General features: G+C 45.3%; 1 protein-coding gene across 1 annotated transcript; it reads right to left on the bottom strand.

Annotated features, from left to right (window-relative positions):
• Positions 1-1,402: 1,402 nt before the first annotated feature.
• On the bottom strand, positions 1,403-18,268 carry LOC311248788 (estrogen receptor beta-like). The gene is made up of 4 exons (XM_084339616.1): positions 18,147-18,268; positions 10,839-11,022; positions 8,199-8,705; positions 1,403-5,367 (listed from the first exon to the last, which is right to left on the bottom strand). Exons 1-4 carry the CDS (start codon positions 18,235-18,237, stop codon positions 5,268-5,270), a joined length of 882 nt encoding a protein of 293 aa, XP_084195742.1. The 5' UTR covers positions 18,238-18,268; the 3' UTR covers positions 1,403-5,267.
• Positions 18,269-23,850: the final 5,582 nt, after the last annotated feature.

Here is a 23,850-nt window from a genome sequence, read left to right as displayed (position 1 = left end):
GGTGGTTCTGGCCCGGATGCTGCGCAGCCTCCTGCCTGAAGGGAGGGGGGTAAACAGTCCGTGGGCAGGGTGGGTGGGGTCACGCATGATGCGGATTGCTCTGTCCGTGCATCGGTTGTTGTAGGTATCAGAGATGTCTGGTAAGCTGCATCCGGTGGTCCTCTGTGCAGACCTCACCACCCTCTGTAGCGCCTGCTTCTCTGCCGCTGTGCAGCTGCCGTACCATGCTGTGGTGCAAGAGGTCAGTACGCTCTCCATCACACGTCTATAGAAGGATCTGAGGATGTTGGTGTCAAGCCCCGTCCCTTTCAGTTTCCTCAGGAAGTACAGGGGCGTTGAGGAGCTTTTTTGACGAGGCTCAGGGTGTTGTCGCGCCACGTGAGGGTGTTGGAAATGTGCACCCCCAAGATATTTGATACTGGGAGTCACCTCTACAGCTGTGCCATCGATGTAGAGAGGGAGGGGGGGGGGGGGGGGGCGTGCTGGTCTTGCGGAAGTCTATGATCATTTCAGGCTAGAAAGGAGCTCTTTGGTGGAGCGTATGAATATTTCTTGAAGGAATGAGGAAAAACCAAGCCACTCAACTTTTTGTGAAAAAAGATTAAATTGTATTTACTTTCATTTCATTGTCAAGTTCTATAGATAGAACATGAGAACGGGGGGAAGAAGGCTGGATGCTTGAGACGCATCAGAGTTCATATTCTAATCGTGTTTATAGAACTTAGGGGAATAAAGGGGATGTTTTTGAAAATTACCTCTTGGTTCAGGTCAGTTTCATCCTCCCACCTGAACCAGTGCCCCCCTCTAAGCTCCACTACCGGACTCCCGCCTGTACCAGTGCCCCCCTCTAAGCTCTACTACCGGACTCCCGCCTGCACCAGTGCCCCCCTCTAAGCTCTACTACCGTCTGTACCAGTGCCCCCCTCTAAGCTCTACTACCGGACTCCCGCCTGCACCAGTGCCCCCCTCTAAGCTCTACTACCGTCTGTACCAGTGCCCCCCTCTAAGCTCTACTACCGTCTGTACCAGTGCCCCCCTCTAAGCTCTACTACCGTCTGCACCAGTGCCCCCCTCTAAGCTCTACTAGCGTCTGCACCAGTGCCCCCCTCTAAGCTCTACTACCGTCTGCACCAGTGCCCCCCTCTAAGCTCTACTACCGTCTGCACCAGTGCCCCCCTCTAAGCTCTACTACCGTCTGTACCAGTGCCCCCCTCTAAGCTCTACTACCGTCTGCACCAGTGCCCCCCTCTAAGCTCTACTACCGTCTGCACCAGTGCTCCCCTCTAAGCTCTACTACCGTCTGTACCAGTGCCCCCCTCTAAGCTCTACTACCGTCTGCACCAGTGCCCCCCTCTAAGCTCTACTACCGTCTGCACCAGTGCCCCCCTCTAAGCTCTACTACCATCTGTACCAGTGCCCCCCTCTACTACCGGACTCTACTTCTCCCAACATCAGGCCCTACTACTTAGATTAGAGACTGTCAGGGCACCACTTTCTTTGTCTCATAGCTGTTTATTTTTGTTTAAAAAAATATATTTTAAATTTCTAAAATATTATTAATATTAATGTATTTAAATACTTATTTATTTATTTGTCTGTAGAGCTCGTGTTCACAATGGTGTAGAGAGCTCTTCAATGAAGTAAAAAACTAAAAAGAAGCCATATCATTTATTCAGTTTGAAGTGTTTTTTATATTTAGGCACGGTTTGTCAGTAAAATGTCCCCATCGGTATACAGTAGTACGGTACAAAGAACAATCTCAAGATTTATTCTGATATCTCTATTTTCCTTTTTTTTTTTTTATCATTGTCATGATAACCACTGGGTTGAAGTGATGAACCCTTTCACTGCCACACGACAAATGGTTAACCGTCTGTAGTGTGGTAGTGAAAGGGTTAACCTTCTGTAGTGTGGTAGTGAAAGGGTTAAGGAGCGTTTATTACCAAAGGATCAAATAACTCGGCATACCGTAAACACTACCAGCTATTTTCTACCACAACTGCTGTTTTTACATAGTACAACCACACGCAGAGGGCACATTTTGTATATATATTGACTGAAAGAAAAAGTAGTTTTTTTTGTTTGTTTTAGAAATATGTATACTTTTGACATTGTGATTCGTACACTGAATACTTGTAGTGACCCATCTGCAGACATGCCTTGCTTTTATTCAGTGGTTTTCAAAAGAAAGAAACAATATTTAATTTGAATCTTCTTTATTCAGACAACAATGTACTTTGGATTTTGTTTGTATCAATGCATTTGTATATAACGGCAAACTACTGAAATAGGTAAATTATTCATGAATATACATGTGTGTGAATGTGTGCGAGCGTGAGTTTGAACTCCCCCCATAATTTGTGGCCATAATGTACTTATGGGATTGTCTGAATGCTGCTGCTCACATAATACTCTCACTCTCTCTCTCTCTCTCTCTCTCTCTCTCTCTCTCTCTCTCTCTCTCTCTCTCTCTCTCGCAGTTGAATGACATTCAGCGATAAATCTATTGCTGTCATGTCCCGAGTTTGAACAAAACGTGAATGTAAGCGATCCCCCTTTGAGCATTGAATGTAGCTGTGTGTACGTGCACAATCAAAGAGCATTAATATTTGTGTATATCGGCGGTTTCAGCGGAACTGTGTTGCTAGGGAAAACGGCTTGAACCCTATCTTATTTCCTGTTGGCTATGAAATTAGCCACAAACAGGAAATGAGTTTGGTTTCCCTGTAGAATATTTAATGTTGTCAAGTTGAAACCGTCTTGAGAGGTTTCTGTAGATAATCCGGCTTTTTTAAACGTATACTGTATGTTTCTTCATGACAACGGTGGAACACTCTGAAAGCAAAGCTATGGTTTGGAGTCATACACACGCTGGTATTAGGTTGTGTATATAATCTCAGCCACATCATTCTGTGCTCTGACGGACGATGGAACAGAAAGAAATATGGACGACAACAGTGGTGTACAGTTTGATTTATTTTCCAAATGCTTATTTATGGGATGTATAGGTTGTCACTTTCGATTGACAATAAAACATTGTTTGCCATGATTTGTGGTTTGTGAGTGTCATCACTGAAAACATCCCTCATCACACAGCAAGACCCGAACTCAGGCCTGACGGAAACACAAAGACGCTTCTGACGTACAACAATAGTGTCACAATGGACAAAAGACATGACTGGGTGTGTGTGTGTGTGTGTGTGTGTGTGCGTGTGTGTCACGTAAGAACGACAAAAGAGAATAGATGGAGAATAGAGTTCTCAACAGGCCTGAAAATTCAAACCCGAACCGAACCGACCCGAGCTCGTCCAAGATCATCACATACAATACTGAGCCTGAAACCGACCAAACGCGAGTCGGTTTGTTGCCAGAGAAGGCTGCGCAATTTACATAGGCGGCGGCTCAAATCACATGCGATGGCATGAGAGCAAGAGCAAGGTGTCTCAGTGAGCGCTGTCCATGGTGCTGGCAAGGTGTCCAGGTGAGCGCTGTCCATGGTGCTAAGTGCTAATTTTGGAGTCTATCATTGTTGACACTTTCTCTAATTGTTCGCATGTATAAAAAAAAAATACTAAAACTCTAGGACAGATGCGAGTGAGCATGTGTTCTAGGCAGTAGTTGGCTTTATCTGGCTCAAGTACACAGGGACAGAAAACCTTATTTTAACCCAATGTTACATGTTTAGGGATCCAGAATGAAAAGACTGCTCTTTTTATAATTTTCTGCATTTTGAGGTGAAATGTGAGTTTTACTGATGTTTAAAATGAATAATCTGCTAAAAGGCTGCGGATTGCATGGTGAGTGGTTGCCGTGGTAACTAAGGGCTGGAATGGCATGCATAGAAGCTGGTCTAAGTGGGGGGAAAAAGGTATTTTTATATCACTGAATGTTGCTCTTTGAACAAATTAATCATTCTGTGTTGTCATTATTATTTTTTTACCAGTGATTTCAAAAGAAAACTGTTGTGATTTTGGCTTTGATAGTCCCCGTTATATCAAGATGGTATCGTAGTTAATCAATTTCTCTAAAACAAGACTGGGGAGGGGTCCGAATAGGGGTCAAAGGTAAAGAAAATCTGATTTTCCAGTTTCTGTGTAAAGGCAATCTGTTTATCTCTCGACATGAACAGGATTTGAGCCTGTATTAACTGGTGTAGACTACCACATGCTGCCCCACTGTCAGTCTGCGGAGGGTGTAGACTACCACATGCTGCCCCACTGTCAGTCTGCGGAGGGTGTAGACTACCACATGCTGCCCCACTGTCAGTCTGCGGAGGGTGTAGACTACCACATGCCTCTTCTGTCGGTCTGGGTAGGGTGTAGACTACCACATGCCTCTTCTGTCGGCCTGGGTAGGGTGTAGTAGACTACCACATGCCTCCACCGATACATGTCACTTCTTTTCACCTGACAGCTAGTAGTTTCACTGGGAGAGCGTAACGGAGGTTCACACTATCTCACCCAGATCCCCTCCCTGCGACCGGCCAGTAGGAGGCGCTGTTGCAACGATCAGGAACATTAAGCGCCTTGGGTCTCCTGAAAGGCGCTATATAAATCTAAGATATTATTATTATTATTATTATTACCCCCCATCGGCTTTCCACCCACGAACACTGTCAAACCGTGTCCGTTGGGAGTGTCTGACGAAGCCGGAAGTACCTCTACCGGGGTGTGGTGAACCTGGATCTACCAGACGCCCACCCGGCCTGTTCTAACGGGACATGGCTTCACTGTGGTGACCACACACGCAGGTGGGTCCCTTGAGATGTTGTGACTTGTTCTGAAAGTTGCACAAAAGGTGAAAAAGATACAAATGGTGTATATAATAAAAAAAAGAGCATAATTCGACTGGCAAGAGTCAAAAAGATTAAAGTACTCATGAGTCTTGACCGAGTGCACGTTCACAGGAAAATTACACACAAAATATACATTCAATCGAAAAACAAACTTCAAATTCACCATTAGAAATTGTTTAGTTTTTTTTCCCTTTCTTCAACCGACGAGCAAAACTGGAATATTTACCTCAAAACTGGAATATTTACCTCAAAACTGGAATATTTACCTCGAAACTGGAATATGTACCTCGAAAAACTGGAATATGTACCTCACAACAGAACATTCTAGTTTTCTCCTTTCAGTCTCTTTTCCTCGGGAGGTTTGGCTACGCTCCCGGCAAACTGGAGAAATGGACGGTTATACCAGTACCAGTCCCCTGCACCTCTTTCAGTGCCGCCTGCCATGTGACACGTGAGCCCGTTCTCAGATGGCCTAGCCCTCCACACCTGCTCCCAGGATGATGTATTCTGCCTCTTTCAGAGAAGGACCCATGTTTCCTATATCCAGGGGCCACTGTTCTGGCTGGGCGTAGCTGTGGGAGAGAGGAACACACATATTTTAATCCGGAGCGTATATCCGTTACGCACCGAATCCTACTGCAACCGTTTGAGGACAATGACCATAAACAGTGTTTTGACGACGTGTTTATTTATGGTGCTTGTCGGGGGTGGAGACGGAGACGGGCTTTTTCTGTTGCTGCCCCCAGACTCTGGAACAGTCTCCCATCTCACATTAAGTCCCACTGTGGCTACTTTTAAATCACATCTAAAGACACACCTTGTTTCTCTTGCTTCTAGTGCAGTTTGAGGCCGCCTCGTTTTATTCCTATCTTATCTTATTGTATATCTGTACTGTACTCTATTGGCTTCTTATTGTTTTATCAGCACATATTATACTGTGGTGCTGTACTGTTTGGTTTTGTTTCTTTGTTATTGCTATACGATAAGATACTCCTTTATTGATCCCCTTGGGGAAATGCAGGCATCATAGCAGCATGGGGGAGGGGAGCTACAGGTAGTAGAAGACATGATACATGATACAATATATGTTTAAAGCACTTTGGCTGAACTCATGTTGGTTTCTAAACGTGCTTCTATGAATAAAAGTTACTTGACTTGAACATGTCATCTCTGAATGTGAATCACTACCCACCTTAAAACCGCTCTCAATGAGCACCTACGGGAGGCTGCAATTCGAAACTGACCCCTGTAAATGTCCAAACCCAACCCCCCCCCCCCCCCCCCCCCAATGTACAGTTTTCCCCTACCCCACCATCAATTTAATTCAGTCATGGGTCATAAGTTGCATATTTTATTTTAATTACTATTAAAATTACTAATAATAACAAACATTTAAATTGAAGTGTGTCTTACTTTGATATTGCCATAGCCTACTTGGTAACCGTTTTATAAAAGCAATAGCTCACTTCAGGCCGTGGCATGTGGTTATTATATCACAGCTATATCTCCGCTTCAACTACGCCCCTTAGGGAACAAATTTGCACCAACACATTCACAATGACTAACAACACTAACCTTCAATTAATCCAATATAAGGTGTTACACAGAGTACATATCACACAGCACAGGATGTTTCAAATGGGATTTGCAAGCACAGATGTATGCTCCCATTGCACCCTCAACACCCCAGACAACTATTTCCATGCCACCTGGCTCTGCCCACCTGTTCTAGACTTCTGGAATTCCGTCATCAATACACTATCCCGGGTCATGAGCTGCAGAATTCCTCTCTCCCCCTCCCTCTGCCTACTTGGGGATACTACTGCTATCAATTTATTAGTCCAGAACACCAAATGGATGGAGTGCCCTCAAAAAAGGACCGGAAAAAAAGCTAAAAAAAAAAAAAAAAAAAAACTACGCCCCTTAGCTGTGATATAATAACCATATACCATGGCCTGTCGTGAACTACGCCCCTTAGCTGTGATATAATAACCATATACCATGGCCTGTCCTGTCCTGAACTACGCCCCTTAGCTGTGATATAATAACCATATACCATGGCCTGTCCTGTCCTGAACTACGCCCCTTAGCTGTGATATAATAACCATGGCCTGTCTTGAACTATGCACCTTAGCTGTGATATAATAACCATATACCATGGCCTGTCCTGAACTATGCACCTTAGCTGTGATATAATAACCATATACCATGGCCTGTTGTGAACTACATTACTTAAATGTTAATGTCATGAGTTATAATTCTTCTTCAGATGTATCATTTGATGGTATACAGTAACTGTTTGAGTGCATCCTCTCTGCGGACAGTACATTTTGAATATTTTATATACAAACTCCTCTCATATTTTCAAGGGACACATTCCAACAAGTGGTTAAGGCACCTAACACAGTCTGATCTGCACCTAACACAGTCTGAGCTGCTGCACCTAACACAGTCTGATCTGCACCTAACACAGTCTGCTGCACCTAACACAGTCTGAGCTGCTGCACCTAACACAGTCTGAGCTGCTGCACCTAACACAGTCTGAGCTGCTGCACCTAACACAGTCTGATCTGCTGCACCTAACACCGTCTGATCTGCTGCACCTAACACAGTCTGAGCTGCTGCACCTAACACAGTCTGAGCTGCTGCACCTAACACAGTCTGATCTGCACCTAACACAGTCTGAGCTGCTGCACCTAACACAGTCTGAGCTGCACCTAACACAGTCTGCTGCACCTAACACAGTCTGATCTGCACCTAACACAGACTGAGCTGCTGCACCTAACACAGTCTGAGCTGCTGCACCTAACACAGTCTGAGCTGCACCTAACACAGTCTGAGCTGCTGCACCTAACACAGTCTGATCTGCTGCACCTAACACAGTCTGAGCTGCTGCACCTAACACAGTCTGAGCTGCTGCACCTAACACAGTCTGAGCTGCTGCACCTAACACAGTCTGATCTGCTGCACCTAACACCGTCTGATCTGCTGCACCTAACACAGTCTGAGCTGCTGCACCTAACACAGTCTGAGCTGCTGCACCTACGTAACACAGTCTGAGCTGCTGCACCTAACACAGTCTGAGCTGCTGCACCTAACACAGTCTGATCTGCACCTAACACAGTCTGAGCTGCACCTAACACAGTCTGAGCTGCTGCACCTAACACAGTCTGCTGCACCTAACACAGTCTGAGCTGCTGCACCTAACACAGTCTGAGCTGCTGCACCTAACACAGTCTGCTGCACCTAACACAGTCTGCACCTAACACAGTCTGAGCTGCTGCACCTAACACAGTCTGCTGCACCTAACACAGTCTGAGCTGCTGCACCTAACACAGTCTGAGCTGCTGCACCTAACACAGTCTGAGCTGCTGCTTCACCTAACACAGTCTGAGATTCTCACCCATTGCGCTCCACAGCTGTGAGATCCATCAGCGAGTTCTGCGGGGGCCGGGTCTGGTTCTGGAGGTGTGCGTCCAGGATGGGGGTCTCAGCGGGGAGAGGCGCAGCCTGGTATGGGCCCGAGGCGGGCGGAGGCCCGGGCGGAGGCGGCTGCTCGTAGTAGTGGTGGTGAGAGGCGGGTGGGGGCGACATGTGCTCACTGCCGCTGCTGCTGCTGGCGTAAGTGCCGCTGTTGCCGTTGCCGTTAGTGGTGTAAGTGTCTCTGTTGTTGCTGCTGCTGGTGGTGGCGTAAGTGCCGCTGTTGCCGTTGCCGTTAGTGGTGTAAGTGCCGGTGTCTCTGTTGTTGCTGCTGGTGGTGGCGTAAGTGCCGGTGTTGTTGTTGTTGTCGCCGCCGCCGGTGTTGTTGTTGTCGCCGCCGGTGTTGGCCTCCAGCATCTCCAGGAGCAGGTCGTAGACCAGCACCACGTTCTTCCTCTTCATGGAGGAGAGGTGGTCCATGCCCTTGTTACTGAGGAGACAGCGGAGAGGAGAGGGATCAGACAGTGACGGTACTGTATGACATGGATTGTGAACATGAACATGGTTGAAAACGTTTTTTATTCAGACAGGCTTTTAATTCATTTTAATTAATTCCTGGTTGTATGATGTAGATGTAGTTTAGAGGTAACCTTAGATAAACCTGCCTGATGACTATTACTAGTTTCAAGTTTCAAGTTTCTTTAATAGTTGTCATACAGAAGTACAGAATACTTTTATACAAAATGCTTCTTACTGTTACGCTCTGAGACTGTGCAAGACAAGATAAGTATGAAATAAAATAACATAGTATAGCATGTAAATTAGAAGTAAAAAAAAATGAGGTCACAGTGTTCAGTATAGACATATGTACAATGTTCGATGCAGAATAGACGTAACTGAGTTACCATATAATATACAATACTGTGCAGTGTACTAATACAATACTATATAGTGCAAGGCAGAAATGGGATGAGGTGCAATTTAGGTACAATTTACAGTGGGTGTACGAGTTGTAGTGCAAATCCTTTATCAATAAATATAAAGTGTGTTTGTGTGGTTTAAGTGAGTGTGGGTGTGTGTGCTGTGTGCATTTGATGGTTGTTGCATAGTGTTTATTGTTCGTTTAGCAGCCTGATGGCCTGGGGATAGAAGCTTCTTCTGAGTCTTTCTGTGCTCGCCTTGAGACTCCGGTATCGCTTGCCTGACCGCAGCAGTTCAAAGAGGCAGTTGTTCGGGTGGCTCGAGTCCTTAATAATTCTCTTAGCCTTCCCCCTGCACCGCTTGTTGTAAATGTTCTGGAGGGTGGGAAGCCCCCCTCCAATTGTGCGTTCGGCTGAACGTGTCACTCTTTGTAGTCTGCTACGGTCTTGTGCAGTGCTATTCCCAAACCAGGAGGTGATGTTGCCAGTCAGGATGCTCTCTATTGTACATGAGTAGAAGTTCCTAAGGATCTTCTGACTGACTTGGAACTTCCTTAGGCGCCTGAGGAAGTAGAGGCGTTGTCGTGCCTTCTTCACAACACTGTCAATGTGTGTGGTCCATGTCAAGTCCTCGGATATGTGGGCTCCGAGGTACTTGAAACTGTTCACTCTCTCAACCGGTGCCCCGTCGATGCTGAGGGGGCTGTAGTCCTTGACCCCCGACCTCCTGAAGTCCACAATCATCTCTTTTGTTTTGCTGACATTCAGGGAGAGGCAGTTCTCCTGACACCACTGTGACAGATTATCTACCTCTTCCAGGTAGGCCCTCTCGTCGTTGGCAGAGATCAGGCCCACCACTACTGTGTCATCAGCAAATTTGATGATTGTGTTGTTGTTCCGCTGTGCCACGCAGTCATGTGTGTACAGGGAGTAGAGGAGGGGGCTCAGAACACAGCCCTGGGGGGCCCCTATGTTGAGCGTGATGGATGAGGAGGTGCAGTTGCCTGCTCTTACCACCTGGGGTCTGCCCGTCAGGAAGTCCAGGACCCACTGGCAGAGGTCATAGTTCAAGCCCAGGTCCCTGAGCTTGGCTATGAGTTTGGAGGGGACTATGGTATTGAATGCTGAGCTGTAGTCGATGAACAGCATTCTCACATAGTGACAACACTGTTGTTTGATGTAGTTTAGAGTAGGTAATGTTAGATAAACCTGCCGGATGACTATTACTACTGTTGTTTGATGTAGTTTAGAGTAGGTAATGTTAGATAAACCTGCCGGATGACTATTACTACTGTTGTTTGATGTAGTTTAGAGTAGGTAACAACAACATATTCAGACGTTACCTGACGTGACGGATGTGAGACAGACAGCGGCATGGTGTCCCAGACTCATATGAGGGTTGCATATTTCTCAGTAGCATACGTAACAGATCTCAGTAGTATACGTAAGAACGTTTCAGTAGCATACGTGACAGCTTTCAGTAGCATATACGCGACAGTGTTTGTATATACGCACACGCTTTTCACTAGCATACGTGACAGATTTCAATGTTATACGCACACGTTTTTCAATAGCATACGTATGATTTAAGTGACGGTATATGGCCCAATCGGCCCCTCATAGCCTCAGACGTTACCTGCCATGACGTATGATTTAAGTGACGGTATATGGCCCAATCGGCCCCTCATAGCCTCAGACGTTACCTGACGTGGCGGATGTGAGACAGCAGCATGGTGAGGTGTCCCAGGCGCAGGGTCTGCTGCCCAGGCGTCAGGCCCAGCTTGGAGATGGCCCACACCAGGGCGTCGATGACGGAGTCCAGCAGACGCAGCAGCTTGTTCCTGCTCTCCACCTCGTCCGCGGTCTCCGGGTGGCTGGTGCACATGCCTGCGAGAGAGGGTCACAACAACACAGTGTTCAACTGCGCTTTAGAGAAGGCGTCTCTTCGGGCTCCCATTTGGATGCGTTTGTTTAGTTCAAACTAGGGATGCCCGATATTATCGGCCTACCGATATTGGCATTAAAATGTGATATCGGAAATTATCGGTATCGGTTAAAGTTTTTTATTTTATTTATATATATATATATATTTTTTTTACATTTATTTAACCTTTATTTACCCAGGCAAGCAAGTAAGAACAAATCTGATTTTATTTATTGTCAAAAGTATGCATGTTGTGTTAATTCCACGACAAGAGATATGTAATGTTAATTAACTGAAATTATTCCGTTTTTTGGGGGGGTGGAACCCAGCATATATCAGTATCGGTTGATATCGGTTGATATCGGTATCGGAAATTAAGAGTTGGACAATATCGGTATATCGGTATCGGTAAAAAAGCCAATATCGAACATCCCTAGTTCAAACAAACCTTTTTTTATTTGTGTGTTTGCACACACGCACACACACACACACACACACACACACACACACACACACACACACACACACACACACACACACACACACACACACACATATACCAATGTTAAAGCATGAGAATTTTCTCTTAGTTTTCACATGTTTTTTTTTTATAGGAAAGAGGCATCATTGAACCATTTCATGGTGCTCCACGTTTCTTTGTTTGATTTCATTGTTGTTTTGATGTGTGTGTTTTACATTATAGTTATTAATATAGATGTTTCATATTAGGGGCAATTCGTTACATTTTGACAACGGTATAACGCTGTTTCCCATGACATTTTCCCAAGAAATGTAACAAAGAAATCCATCTAAACAATAATAACTAATAAACATCCAAAATCTCAATAATATAGACAGTATTCTTCCCATTTTAGTAGATTTTGTTTATTTATAATAATTTGTAAAGGTTCTGGCAATGTGCAGAACAGGTAAGAAACACAAGGGGGCGTATAGAGGAAAACATTTAAATATAAACAAAACAAGATAATTTAGTTGTCACACTTGAGCCACTAGAGGGCAGTGTTGTGGAGAAAACCCCCTCCCACAGTTCCCCTATCAATCACACCACGTGAGGACAGGGCAGGCTGAGCCATAATAACCTAATCTGCAACCCATTCCTGGAGTTTTAGACAAGAATTCTGTTCTTGCACAATGTCAACTTTTAGTTTTTCTTCTTCTGCATTGGAGCAGAGTCAACAGAGAGAGAGAGAGAGAGAGAGAGAGAGAGAGAGAGAGAGAGAGAGAGAGAGAGAGAGAGAGAGAGAGAGAGAGAGAGAGAGAGAGAGAGAGAGAGAGAGCAAGCAAGAGAGAGCAAGAGAGAGAGAGAGAGTCTGGCACACAGGTCGTGTGGGAGGAGTGGTGAATTCGGGAAAATAAAAGAAAATAACTTGAATTGATCGTTTGAATCGTCCTTTGAAATTGTTCTGTAACTTTTCTCAAACCTAATAAGCCACGGCCCGTAGCTGCCAGCAGTTCCTCTGAGGACGCAGACTGTTCCAAACCTGCTGTGGTTCGGGGGCACAAGCGCATAACTCGAAGCCTGACCAGATGGATTCTCGTGTGATGTCACAGCTGCCGTGCAAGGTTACCGTCCAAAGGTCTAATGGGGATCATGTTGTTTAGGTTTATACAAAAAATATTTAAAAGAAAAACTTGAAGTGAAAGTTATTTCCCAATAAGTGACAACCTGAAGGAACAGGTAGCACTGTGTTCTGACGTGATGACCCTTCCTTCTTTTATAGTTCCCTTGATATAGAACGCTGGTATTCTGACGTGATGACCCTTCCTTCTTTTATAGTTCCCTTGATATAGAACGCTGGTATTCTGACGTGATGACTCTTCCTTCTTTTAGAGTTGCCTTGCCACTACTGGAATGTTGATTCAAATGATGATGCCGTTGCCATAGTGACACATCAGCTTTCTCTGTTTCGTGCACCAAAACAACACTTACTTCCAAGACCGGCCAAATGACCATCATCCAATCCACACTCCTATGCAGACAGTTGGATGAAACATTGTTATCCTTGCTTGTCTTGTCTTATTGTTATGATTTGATATGCTTTTCTTAGCTCATTTCTGTATGTGCACTCGGTGTGACTGTGAATGAGGGAAACCTCAGTTGCCTTTCAAGGTTAAATAAAGGTTTGAAATGAAATGAAATGAAATGAAATCTCTGCCCGAATAGGAAGCATACTAACACGGTGCCACCTGTGCTTATATTATTTTCACAACATATTGAATAAATTATATATAAATCGCCCCCCCCCCTGTGAAGTCAGTCTTTGTTACAGTAATGAGGGGCAGAGCAGCTATGCTATGTGCATCATTCATTCATTAGGGCGGCACGGTGGCACAGTGGTTAGCACTGCTGCCTCACAGCAAGAAGGTCCGAAAGGGTTCGAAACCCAGCAGGGGGCCTTTCTGTGTGGAGTTTGCATGTTCTCCCTGTGTTCGCGTGGGTTTCCTCCAGGTACTCTGGTTTCCTCACACACCATGAAGACATGAAGGCATGCATGTTAGGCAGGGACTACAGAAACCAGGGGGAACACATCTTAAAATTCAAAACATGTGTTTTGTCTGACCTCTAAATTGACCCGTAGTGTTTTGTTTGTCTTCCTGAGGTCTGTGCTGTGACCCCAATATTTAAAAAAAAAATCTTTTTTACATGCCCAGGGACTCTTTTGTCAATGAATATATATTTTTAAGCCAATATAAATCTCCATGCTTGAAATTCACAGTAGGCCTATAGATTATAATAAGTAGTATCAGGACTCAGGAGTATCATATCATTTTCTGTATTTTGGTGATTACAGCTATTATCAACTGGAGTTCATAGTTTATCCGTGTTTTAGTCGACCGCTGCATCACTGAATGTACCGGTGTTCATTGTCTGACAAGACATTCTCCAGGGCAGTGATGCTGCATCAAACTGATCAACAACCACACTGTGTGAGCTAAGCTAGTGATGCTGCATCAAACTGATCAATAACCACACTGTGTGAGCTAAGCTAGTGATGCTGCATCAAACTGATCAATAACCACACTGTGTGAGCTAAGCTAGTGATGCTGCATCAAGCTGATCAATAACCACACTGTGTAAACTAAGCTAGTGATGCTGCATCAAACTGATCAATAACCACACTGTGTGAGCTAAGCTAGTGAGGCTGCATCAAGCTGATCAATAACCACACTGTGTAAACGAAGCTAGTGATGCTGCATCAAACTGATCAATAACCACACTGTGTAAACTAAGCTAGTGATGCTGCATCAAACTGATCAATAACCACACTGTGTAAACTAAGCTAGTGATGCTGCATCAAACTGATCAATAACCACACTGTGTAAACGAAGTGATGCTGCATCAAACTGATCAATAACCACACTGTGTAAACTAAGCTAGTGATGCTGCATCAAACTGATCAATAACCACACTGTGTAAACTAAGCTAGTGATGCTGCATCAAGCTGATCAATAACCACACTGTGTAAACGAAGCTAGTGATGCTGCATCAAACTGATCAATAACCACACTGTGTAAACGAAGCTAGTGATGCTGCATCAAGCTGATCAATAACCACACTGTGTAAACGAAGCTAGTGAGGCTGCATCAAGCTGATCAATAACCACATTGTGTAAACGAAGTGATGCTGCATCAAGCTGATCAATAACCACACTGTGTAAACTAAGCTAGTGATGCTGCATCAAGCTGATCAATAACCACACTGTGTAAACGAAGTGATGCTGCATCAAACTGATCAATAACCACACTGTGTAAACGAAGTGATGCTGCATCAAGCTGATCAATAACCACACTGTGTAAACTAAGCTAGTGATGCTGCATCAAGCTGATCAATAACCACACTGTGTAAACTAAGCTAGTGATGGTGCATCAAGCTGATCAATAACCACACTGTGTAAACTAGTGATGCTGCATCAAGCTGATCAATAACCACACACTGTGTAAACTAAGCTAGTGATGCTGCATCAAGCTGATCAATAATCACACTGTGTAAACTGAGCTAGTGAGGCTGCATCAAGCTGATCAATAACCACACTGTGTAAACTGAGCTAGTGAGGCTGCATCAAGCTGATCAATAATCACACTGTGTAAACTGAGCTAGTGATGCTGCATCAAGCTGATCAATAACCACACTGTGTAAACTAGTGATGCTGCATCAAGCTGATCAATAACCACACTGTGTAAACTGAGCTAGTGATGCTGCATCAAACTGATCAATAACCACACTGTGTAAACTAGTGATGCTGCATCAAGCTGATCAATAACCACACTGTGTAAACTGAGCTAGTGATGCTGCATCAAGCTGATCAATAACCACACTGTGTAAACTGAGCTAGTGATGCTGCATCAAACTGATCAATAACCACACTGTGTAAACTAGTGATGCTGCATCAAGCTGATCAATAACCACACTGTGTAAACTGAGCTAGTGATGCTGCATCAAGCTGATCAATAACCACACTGTGTAAACTGAGCTAGTGATGCTGCATCAAACTGATCAATAACCACACTGTGTAAACTGAGCTAGTGATGCTGCATCAAGCTGGTCAATGACCACACTGTGAGCTAGTGATGCTGCCTGTCTTGCACAGCCATTTTGGTTGCTGTCCAAGTGCCTTTAGTCATACTTTTTCATTCCAAAACGTGAATACGAAGTCATTGCAGCAGCTCGGTTTGGACATTTCCCAGGGGAATCTATTTCACAAAGGCTCCCGACCCCAAGATTGTGAAACCGCTGTTGCAGGGACGCACAGCAGGCGTGACAGTTGCTTCGCATTCAAAAGCTAGGCGAGCCTGGAGACATGCCAGGCAAGCGCTTTGTATAACGATGATCTGTGTAGGGTGGAGCACCGAGGTCTGTGCTCCAGGCACCACGGTTTTAATGACTTCTGTGACTTGACCCCGACACGCCAGATCAGCACCCATCTGCAACAAGGGCGAGCAAATAGCGTCAAGCACACGTGTTGACTAGAGGCAGAGGCAAAGAGGCAAAGAGGCAAAGAGGCAAAGAGGCAGAATGAAACGTCAGAACGACACTGAGTGAGTGTAGCGGTAGCTAATGTCAGAGTGATGCTGAGTGAGTGTAGCATTAGCTAACGTCAGAACGACACTGAGTGAGTGTAGCATTAGCTAACGACAGAACGACACTGAGTGAGTGTAGCGTTAGCTAACGACAGAACGACACTGAGTGAGTGTAGCGTTAGCTAACGACAGAACGACACTGAGTGAGTGTAGCGTTAGCTAACGTCAGAACGACACTGAGTGAGTGTAGCGTTAGCTAACATCAGAACGACACTGAGTGAGTGTAGCGTTAGCTAACATCAGAACGACACTGAGTGAGTGTAGCGTTAGCTAACATCAGAACGACACTGAGTGAGTGTAGGCAGCGTTAGCTAACATGCCGTTTTCAGGAGTACGTGTGGCTTCACTGTGGTTTCAATGCTTATGTGAGTCGGTCAGTGACCCACATTGCCTCGTTTTGGACCGACGTCAGTCGACAGTCTCCAGAATAGCTGGTGTGCCTATTTTAGACATTCCCCCACAGTTTTGGATTCTGACCCAGTCTCTGAAAAACAGACCTTCCGGTTCCATCCCGTGCAGTTATGTGAAAAAGAATAGAGTGCTGATTGCAGTTGGCCATGGCTCATTGTAATGAACACCAGGCCAGCCCTCAAAACCACCCACTCGTCCATTTAGTTGAAGGCATGCGTTCGGTGGAAGTAAAGGTTTAGGAGTAAAAAAATTCTAGTAGCCGATCCTACTGATCCCTAACTGCATCTAGTTATCATAACCACAGTGTTGTTTTGCCTGTAGCCTCCTGTTAGCATTTATAATATAATATTATATAATAATATATAATATAATAATATAATATTAAAGCTCAGATATAATGAGTAGACCTATCCCCAAAAACTGTATAGATGTATAGACTCATAACAAACATAATCCCTCTCAATCATCATTTAAGACAAGGTCTACAAGACTACAACTGATCAATAGTTTTTACTATGCACTTCTTGCCAATTTCATGCACTTCTATGCTCATTTTATGCCTATGTTTAACTATTTAATTGCACTGCTCCTAACTATTTTATTGCACTATTTTACTCTTTTATTACTGTATGTCTATTTTATCAGGTACAATCAAACTGTAAACAAAGAGGCCTATTAAGATGTTAGATCCTAATATAAAAAATTATGTGATTTAATGTTCTATGCTTATTTTATGCCCAATTCTACATCTGCACTTTATGCCTGTCTTTTCTTTATTTAGTTTGTACTGCTGTGAAGCACATTGGGCTGCTATACAAATAAAGATGCTATACAAATAAAGTTTATTATTATTCATAATATTATCATCACAAGTGTTTTCTTTTTCTACTTAAAGTTGAGCCTAAAATATGTTTCTGACAAGTGACAACATTTGAGTGGTTTGATATGATTTTGCTGGACCTTGAGTCATGATCTGCAATGCCTAGACAGTTTGGTCTGATCTGCATTTCGTTGTAATCATTCACATAATGCTCTAGAAATTAGATTGCAGCCATTCACGTATTTTGTAGCGCTGGTCATACCCGACCAGTAGAGGGGAAACAACACCCCCAGCATAACAGTGGTGCCCCCCTACCCACAGAACTATATGTTGGGGATAAGGGTTCCACACGGACATTTATGTTTGTCACCTTCCCGTCGCCAAACGAGCTCCTGTTAGCTAGCAAGTAAACAGTCTTGACGTTGAAGTTGAATAAAGCAAGATTTTATTTTGCAAACTACATTTTGTGTCGTCCTTATTAGTCAAAGACATTGCATGCATAATGTCGTCACGTTAGTGTCACATGATCTCCATTAACGTGACGTTTCCTCTCATTGTCGTCAGGGGGAAAAGCTTCGTTGACAAACATATTTAGTCATAATTTTCGTTGATTAAATTAACACTGCCTGTTGGGAGGGCTTTCTCTTGTTCAGCCCGACTCTGTGATTTAGCTTACTAAACAAGCTATTTTTTTCATGAAGAATGTGCAGCTTTTAATGTGTAAAAGTAAAAAAAATTATAAATAAATGAACTCACTTGAGTTGAGAAGAATCATAGCTTTCAGACAGACGTACTCTTCCCTCTGAAGTTTCAACTCTCTGAATCTGGAGGTGGCGGCCAGTAGCATGTCAAAAATCTCCAAAATACCCTCTACACAATGACCCTCCTCCCTAGAGAGAGAGAGAGAGAGAGAGAGAGAGAGAGAGAGAGAGAGAGAGAGAGAGAGAGAGAGAGAGAGAGAGAGAGAGAGAGAGAGGGAGAGAGAGAGAGAGAGATAGAGAGAGAGAGAGAGAGAGAGAGAGAGAGAGGAGGGAGAGAGAGAGAGACATGGAGAGAGAGAGACATGGAGAGAGAGAGGGATAAGGAGAGACAGACAGAGACATGGAGAGACATGGAGAGAGAGGAGAAATGGGGGAAAGGAAGACTTAGTGTGAAACAGAAATAAATGGAAAGGGAGACCGACAGAGAGAGGGAGGGAGAAAGGGAGACAGACAGATAGAGGGAGAAAGACAGAGAGAGGGAGAAAGGGAGACAGAGAGAGAGGGAGACAGACAGAGAGAGGGAGAAAGACAGAGAGAGGGAGAAAGGGAGACAGAGAGAGAGGGATAAAGAGAGACAGACAGAGAAAGAGAGACAGACAGAGAGAGAGAGGGAGAAAGAGAGACAGACAGAGAGAGAGGGAGAAAGAGAGACAGACAGAGAGAGAGGGAGAAAGAGAGACAGACAGAGAGAGGGAGAAAGAGAGACAGACAGAGAGAGAGAGCGAGAAAGAGAGACAGACAGAGAGAGAGGGAGAAAGAGAGACAGACACAGAGAGAAGGAGAACAAGAGACAGACAGAGAGAGAGGGGAAAAAGAGAGAGTTTAACACACAATCAGTACCATAAACTACGCAAGGCCTAAATCAAACAAGAATGTAATATTCTGTAACAATTCTGCTTTCCTCCTCGACCCTACAGAGACCTACTGGACCTACAGAGACCTGCTGGACCTACAGAGACCTACTGGACCTACAGAGACCTACTGGACCTACAGAGACCTGACCCTACAGAGACCTGCTGGAACTACAGAGACCTACTGGACCTACAGAGACCTGACCCTACAGAGACCTGCTGACCCTACAGAGACCTGCTGGACCTACAGAGACCTGCTGACCCTACAGAGACCTACTGGACCTACAGAGACCTACTGGACCTACAGAGACCTGCTGGACCTACAGAGACCTGCTGGACCTACAGAGACCTGCTGGACCTACAGAGACCTGCTGGACCTACAGAGACCTGACCCTACAGAGACCTGCTGGACCTACAGAGACCTGCTGGACCTACAGAGACCTGCTGGACCTACAGAGACCTACTGACCCTACAGAGACCTGCTGGACCTACAGAGACCTACTCAACCCTACAGAGACCTGCTGGACCTACAGAGACCTGCTGGACCTACAGAGACCTGCTGGACCTACAGAGACCTACTGGACCTACAGAGACCTGCTGGACCTACAGAGACCTGCTGGACCTACAGAGACCTGCTGGACCTACAGAGACCTACTGGACCTACAGAGACCTACTGGACCTACAGAGACCTGCTGGACCTACAGAGACCTGACCCTACAGAGACCTGCTGGACCTACAGAGACCTGCTGGACCTACAGAGACCTGACCCTACAGAGACCTGCTGGACCTACAGAGACCTGCTGGACCTACAGAGACCTGCTGGACCTACAGAGACCTGCTGGACCTACAGAGATCTGCTCAACCCTACAGAGACCTACTCAACCCTACAGAGACCTGACCCTACAGAGACCTGACCCTACAGAGACCTACTGGACCTACAGAGACCTACTCAACCCTACAGAGACCTGCTCAACCCTACAGAGACCTGCTGGACCTACAGAGACCTGCTGACCCTACAGAGACCTGCTGACCCTACAGAGACCTGCTGGACCTACAGAGACCTGCTGGACCTACAGAGACCTGCTCAACCCTACAGAGACCTGCTCAACCCTACAGAGACCTGCTGGAACTACAGAGACCTGCTGGACCTACAGAGACCTGCTGGACCTACAGAGACCTGCTGGACCTACAGAGACCTGACCCTACAGAGACCTGCTGGACCTACAGAGACCTGCTGGACCTACAGAGACCTGACCCTACAGAGACCTGCTGGACCTACAGAGACCTGACCCTACAGAGACCTGCTGGACCTACAGAGACCTGACCCTACAGAGACCTGCTCAACAACAGATCTCCTCCCCCCTCCTTTGGATATGTGAAGGATGGGAGATATGTCCGTCACGGAAGGAGTAGAGTCAATTAGGTAGCTGATTAGTACGGCTAGAACACACCTGCACATCATTAGTCCAGCCACATCTCACGTGCACACACACACAGTCCCACACACTACATTAACACTATAGGTTAGAGAGGGTTGAGTTGAGTAAGGAGTTGGAGTCGTGGTATAGAGAGAGAGAGAGATTGAGATTCAGAGTGGAGTTGCGACGGTGAGAGGTAGTGAGAGGTGAGGAGAAAGCGAGATAGGTGTTCTTTGTGTACTGGACCCTGGACTGGCTGAGATCCCCCCTTGTGTACTGACCTTGGACTGGACGACTACCCTGAAGTGTGAACAATCCCCTTTTTTCTGTCGGCGAGCCTGCTTTGTGTTATTGACCCCCGGACCGGATCACAACCATTCTATTGCTTTTTCCCTCTGGATTCTGCCCTAAATTCAATAAATACTTGTACAATAAGAGCCTGTACCCTATCAGGTTCATCACGATATATTCAGTTTAAACCTGGTTCTCACCACCAGTACCTTAAAGACCATCTGAGAGAGACAGAGAGAGAGACAGAGAGACAGTAGAAAGAAATACAAAGACAGAGAGAGACAGAGAGAAGAGAGGCAGATAGAGAGAGACAGAGAGACAGTAGAAAGAAATACAAAGACAGAGAGAGACAGAGAGAAGAGAGGCAGATAGAGAGAGAGACAGAGAGACAGTAGAAAGAAATACAAAGACAGAGAGAGACAGAGGGAAGAGAGGCAGATAGAGAGAGAGACAGAGAGACATAGAGAGAGACAGAAAGACAGTAGAAAGAAAGACAAAGACAGATAGAGAGACAGATGGAAGAGAGGCAGACAGAGAGAGAGACAAAGAGACAGTAGAAAGAAAGACAAAGACAGATAGAGACAGAGAGAAGAGAGGCAGATAGAGAGAGACAGAGGGAAGAGAGGCAGACAGAGAGACAGAGAGACAGTAGAAAGAAATACAAAGACAGAGAGAGACAGAGAGAAGAGAGGCAGATAGAGAGAGACAGAGAGAAGAGAGGCAGATAGAGAGACAAGAGAGTGAGAGACAGAGAGAGACAGAAAGACAGTAGAAAGAAAGACAAAGACAGATAGAGAGACAGATGGAAGAGAGGCAGACAGAGAGACAGTAGAAAGAAAGACAAAGACAGATAGAGAGACAGAGGGAAGAGAGGCAGACAGAGAGACAGAGAGACAGTAGAAAGACAGAGACAGAGAGAAGAGAGGCAGATAGAGACAAGAGAGTGAGAGAGACAGAGAGAGAAGAGAGAGACAGAGAGAAGCGAGAGAGAGAGGCAGATAGAGACATATAGAGAGGGGGAGAGAGAGAGAGAGAGAGAGAGAGAGAGAGAGAGAGAGAGAGAGAGAGAGAGAGAGAGAGAGAGAGAGAGAGGTAGAGGTAGAGGTAGAGGTAGAGGTAGATAGCGACAGATAGAGAGGGGGAGAGAGAGAGAGAGGCAGATAGAGACAGATAGAGAGGGGGAGAGAGAGAGAGGCAGGCAGATAGAAACAGATAGAGGGGAGAGAGAGGCAGATAGAGAGACAGGGAGAGGGAGACAGATAGAGAGACAGGGAGAGGCAGGGAGAGGGAGAGAGAGGAAGAGAATGTGAGGGGGAGTGTGTGTGTGTGTGTGTGTGTGTGGTGTGTGTGTGTGTGTGTGTGTGTGTGTGTGTGTGTGTGTGTGTGTGTGTGTGTGTGTGTGTGTGTGTGTGTGTGTGTGTGTGTGTGTGTGTGTGAGAGAGAGAGTGCAGGATGTGTGTGTGTGTGTGTGTTTATACAATGGCATGCACATTCCTTGATTCTGATTGGCTGAAACAGTCAAGTTAGACGTGGTTATTTCTCATAACCCACGCTCGTGATCCCAGAACCCGCCCACAACCGAATTACAATCACTCCGCCAGTTCGAGTTTTTAGGAAAAACCAAGATGGCGGACAATAATCTTTACGAATGGATGTGTTGAAAGCGTCATAACGACTCATTCAAAACGATTCTGTCACGTGGAATGTGTTAGTTGCTTACACAATGTTGGATTATGTAATTGGTTGGTCATGACTCATTGTGGAACAAAATATAAATTGCGGAAGTCTGTTGTTAGATGCCATTCGTCAAAGGACACTCTCATTTCACTGTTAATAAAATGTTCAAGCAATTCAATCAATCAATCAATAACACACGCTCACTTCACTGTTAGACGGCATGCTTTGAAGCAGCTCGGAGGTGCATGCCATCTAAGAATGAAGTGAGCGTGTGTTATTATAAAGTAGGTTCAAAAAAATAAAGATTCTCTTCTTTTTTTTACCTACTTTTTTCTGCAGATGGTTGTGAATAAATCTCCATTATGCTTCAATTAATGTGTGTTTATTGTATAGCAATAAGGTTGGATGAATTCGGCAATTGTATAAAGATGTAGCACTGTCTATCTGTAATAACATTTTCAATCATCAATCAATCATTCCAATAACACACGCTCACTTCATTCTAGACGGCATGCTTTGAAACAGGCTGCTTCCTACACACAGAGGCAACTTATCTTTTTTTTTTTTGGAACTACTTTTTCTGCGGATGGTTTTGTCAATAATCTTCAATTAATGTGTGTTTATTGTATAGCAATAAGGTTGGATGAATGCGCCAATTGTATAAAAGACATTACACCACGCGCAGTCGTGCGTTATGAGAATTAGAGCATGCCTAGGGGGGTCTACGACCACCAGGGTCTAACGACCACCCCTAGGCATGCTCTAATTCTCATAACGCACTCCTGGGCATGATGTAATGCTCAAGTGTGTGTTCATGTGTGCTTGTGTGTGGAGGGATCAGTGTTCAGTGTTCTGATGGCCTGGGGGAAGAAGCTGAGTCTGAGCCTCTCTGTTGTTGTTGCGTGTGTACGGAGGGAGAGGAAGCTGAGTCTGAGCCTTCTCTGTTGTTGTTGCGTGTGTACGGAGGGAGAGGAAGCTGAGTCTGAGCCTCTCTGTTGTTGTTGCGTGTGTACGGAGGGAGAGGAGGCTGAGTCTGAGCCTCTCTGTTGTTGTTGCGTGTGTACGGAGGGAGAGGAGGCGGAGTGTGAGCCTCTCTGTTGTTGTTGCGTGTGTACGGAGGGAGAGGAAGCTGAGTCTGAGCCTCTCTGTTGTTGTTGCGTGTGTACGGAGGGGAAGAAGCTGAGTCTGAGCCTCTCTGTTGTTGTTGCGTGTGTACGGAGGGGGAAGAAGCTGAGTCTGAGCCTCTCTGTTGTTGTTGCGTGTGTACGGAGGGAGAGGAAGCTGAGTCTGAGCCTCTCTGTTGTTGTTGCGTGTGTACGGAGGGAGAGGAAGCTGAGTCTGAGCCTCTCTGTTGTTGTTGCGTGTGTACGGAGGGAGAGAAAGCTGAGTCTGAGCCTCTCTGTTGTTGTTGCGTGTGTACGGAGGGAGAGGAAGCTGAGTCTGAGCCTCTATGTTGTTGTTG

The sequence above is a fragment of the Notolepis coatsorum genome (genome assembly GCF_963971535.1).
Source record: "Notolepis coatsorum genome assembly, contig: SCAFFOLD_1099, whole genome shotgun sequence".
NCBI classification, from domain to species: domain Eukaryota; kingdom Metazoa; phylum Chordata; class Actinopteri; order Aulopiformes; family Paralepididae; genus Notolepis; species Notolepis coatsorum.
The sequence above is the reverse complement of the archived record's forward strand: the minus strand, read 5'-3'. Positions and strand labels throughout refer to the sequence as shown.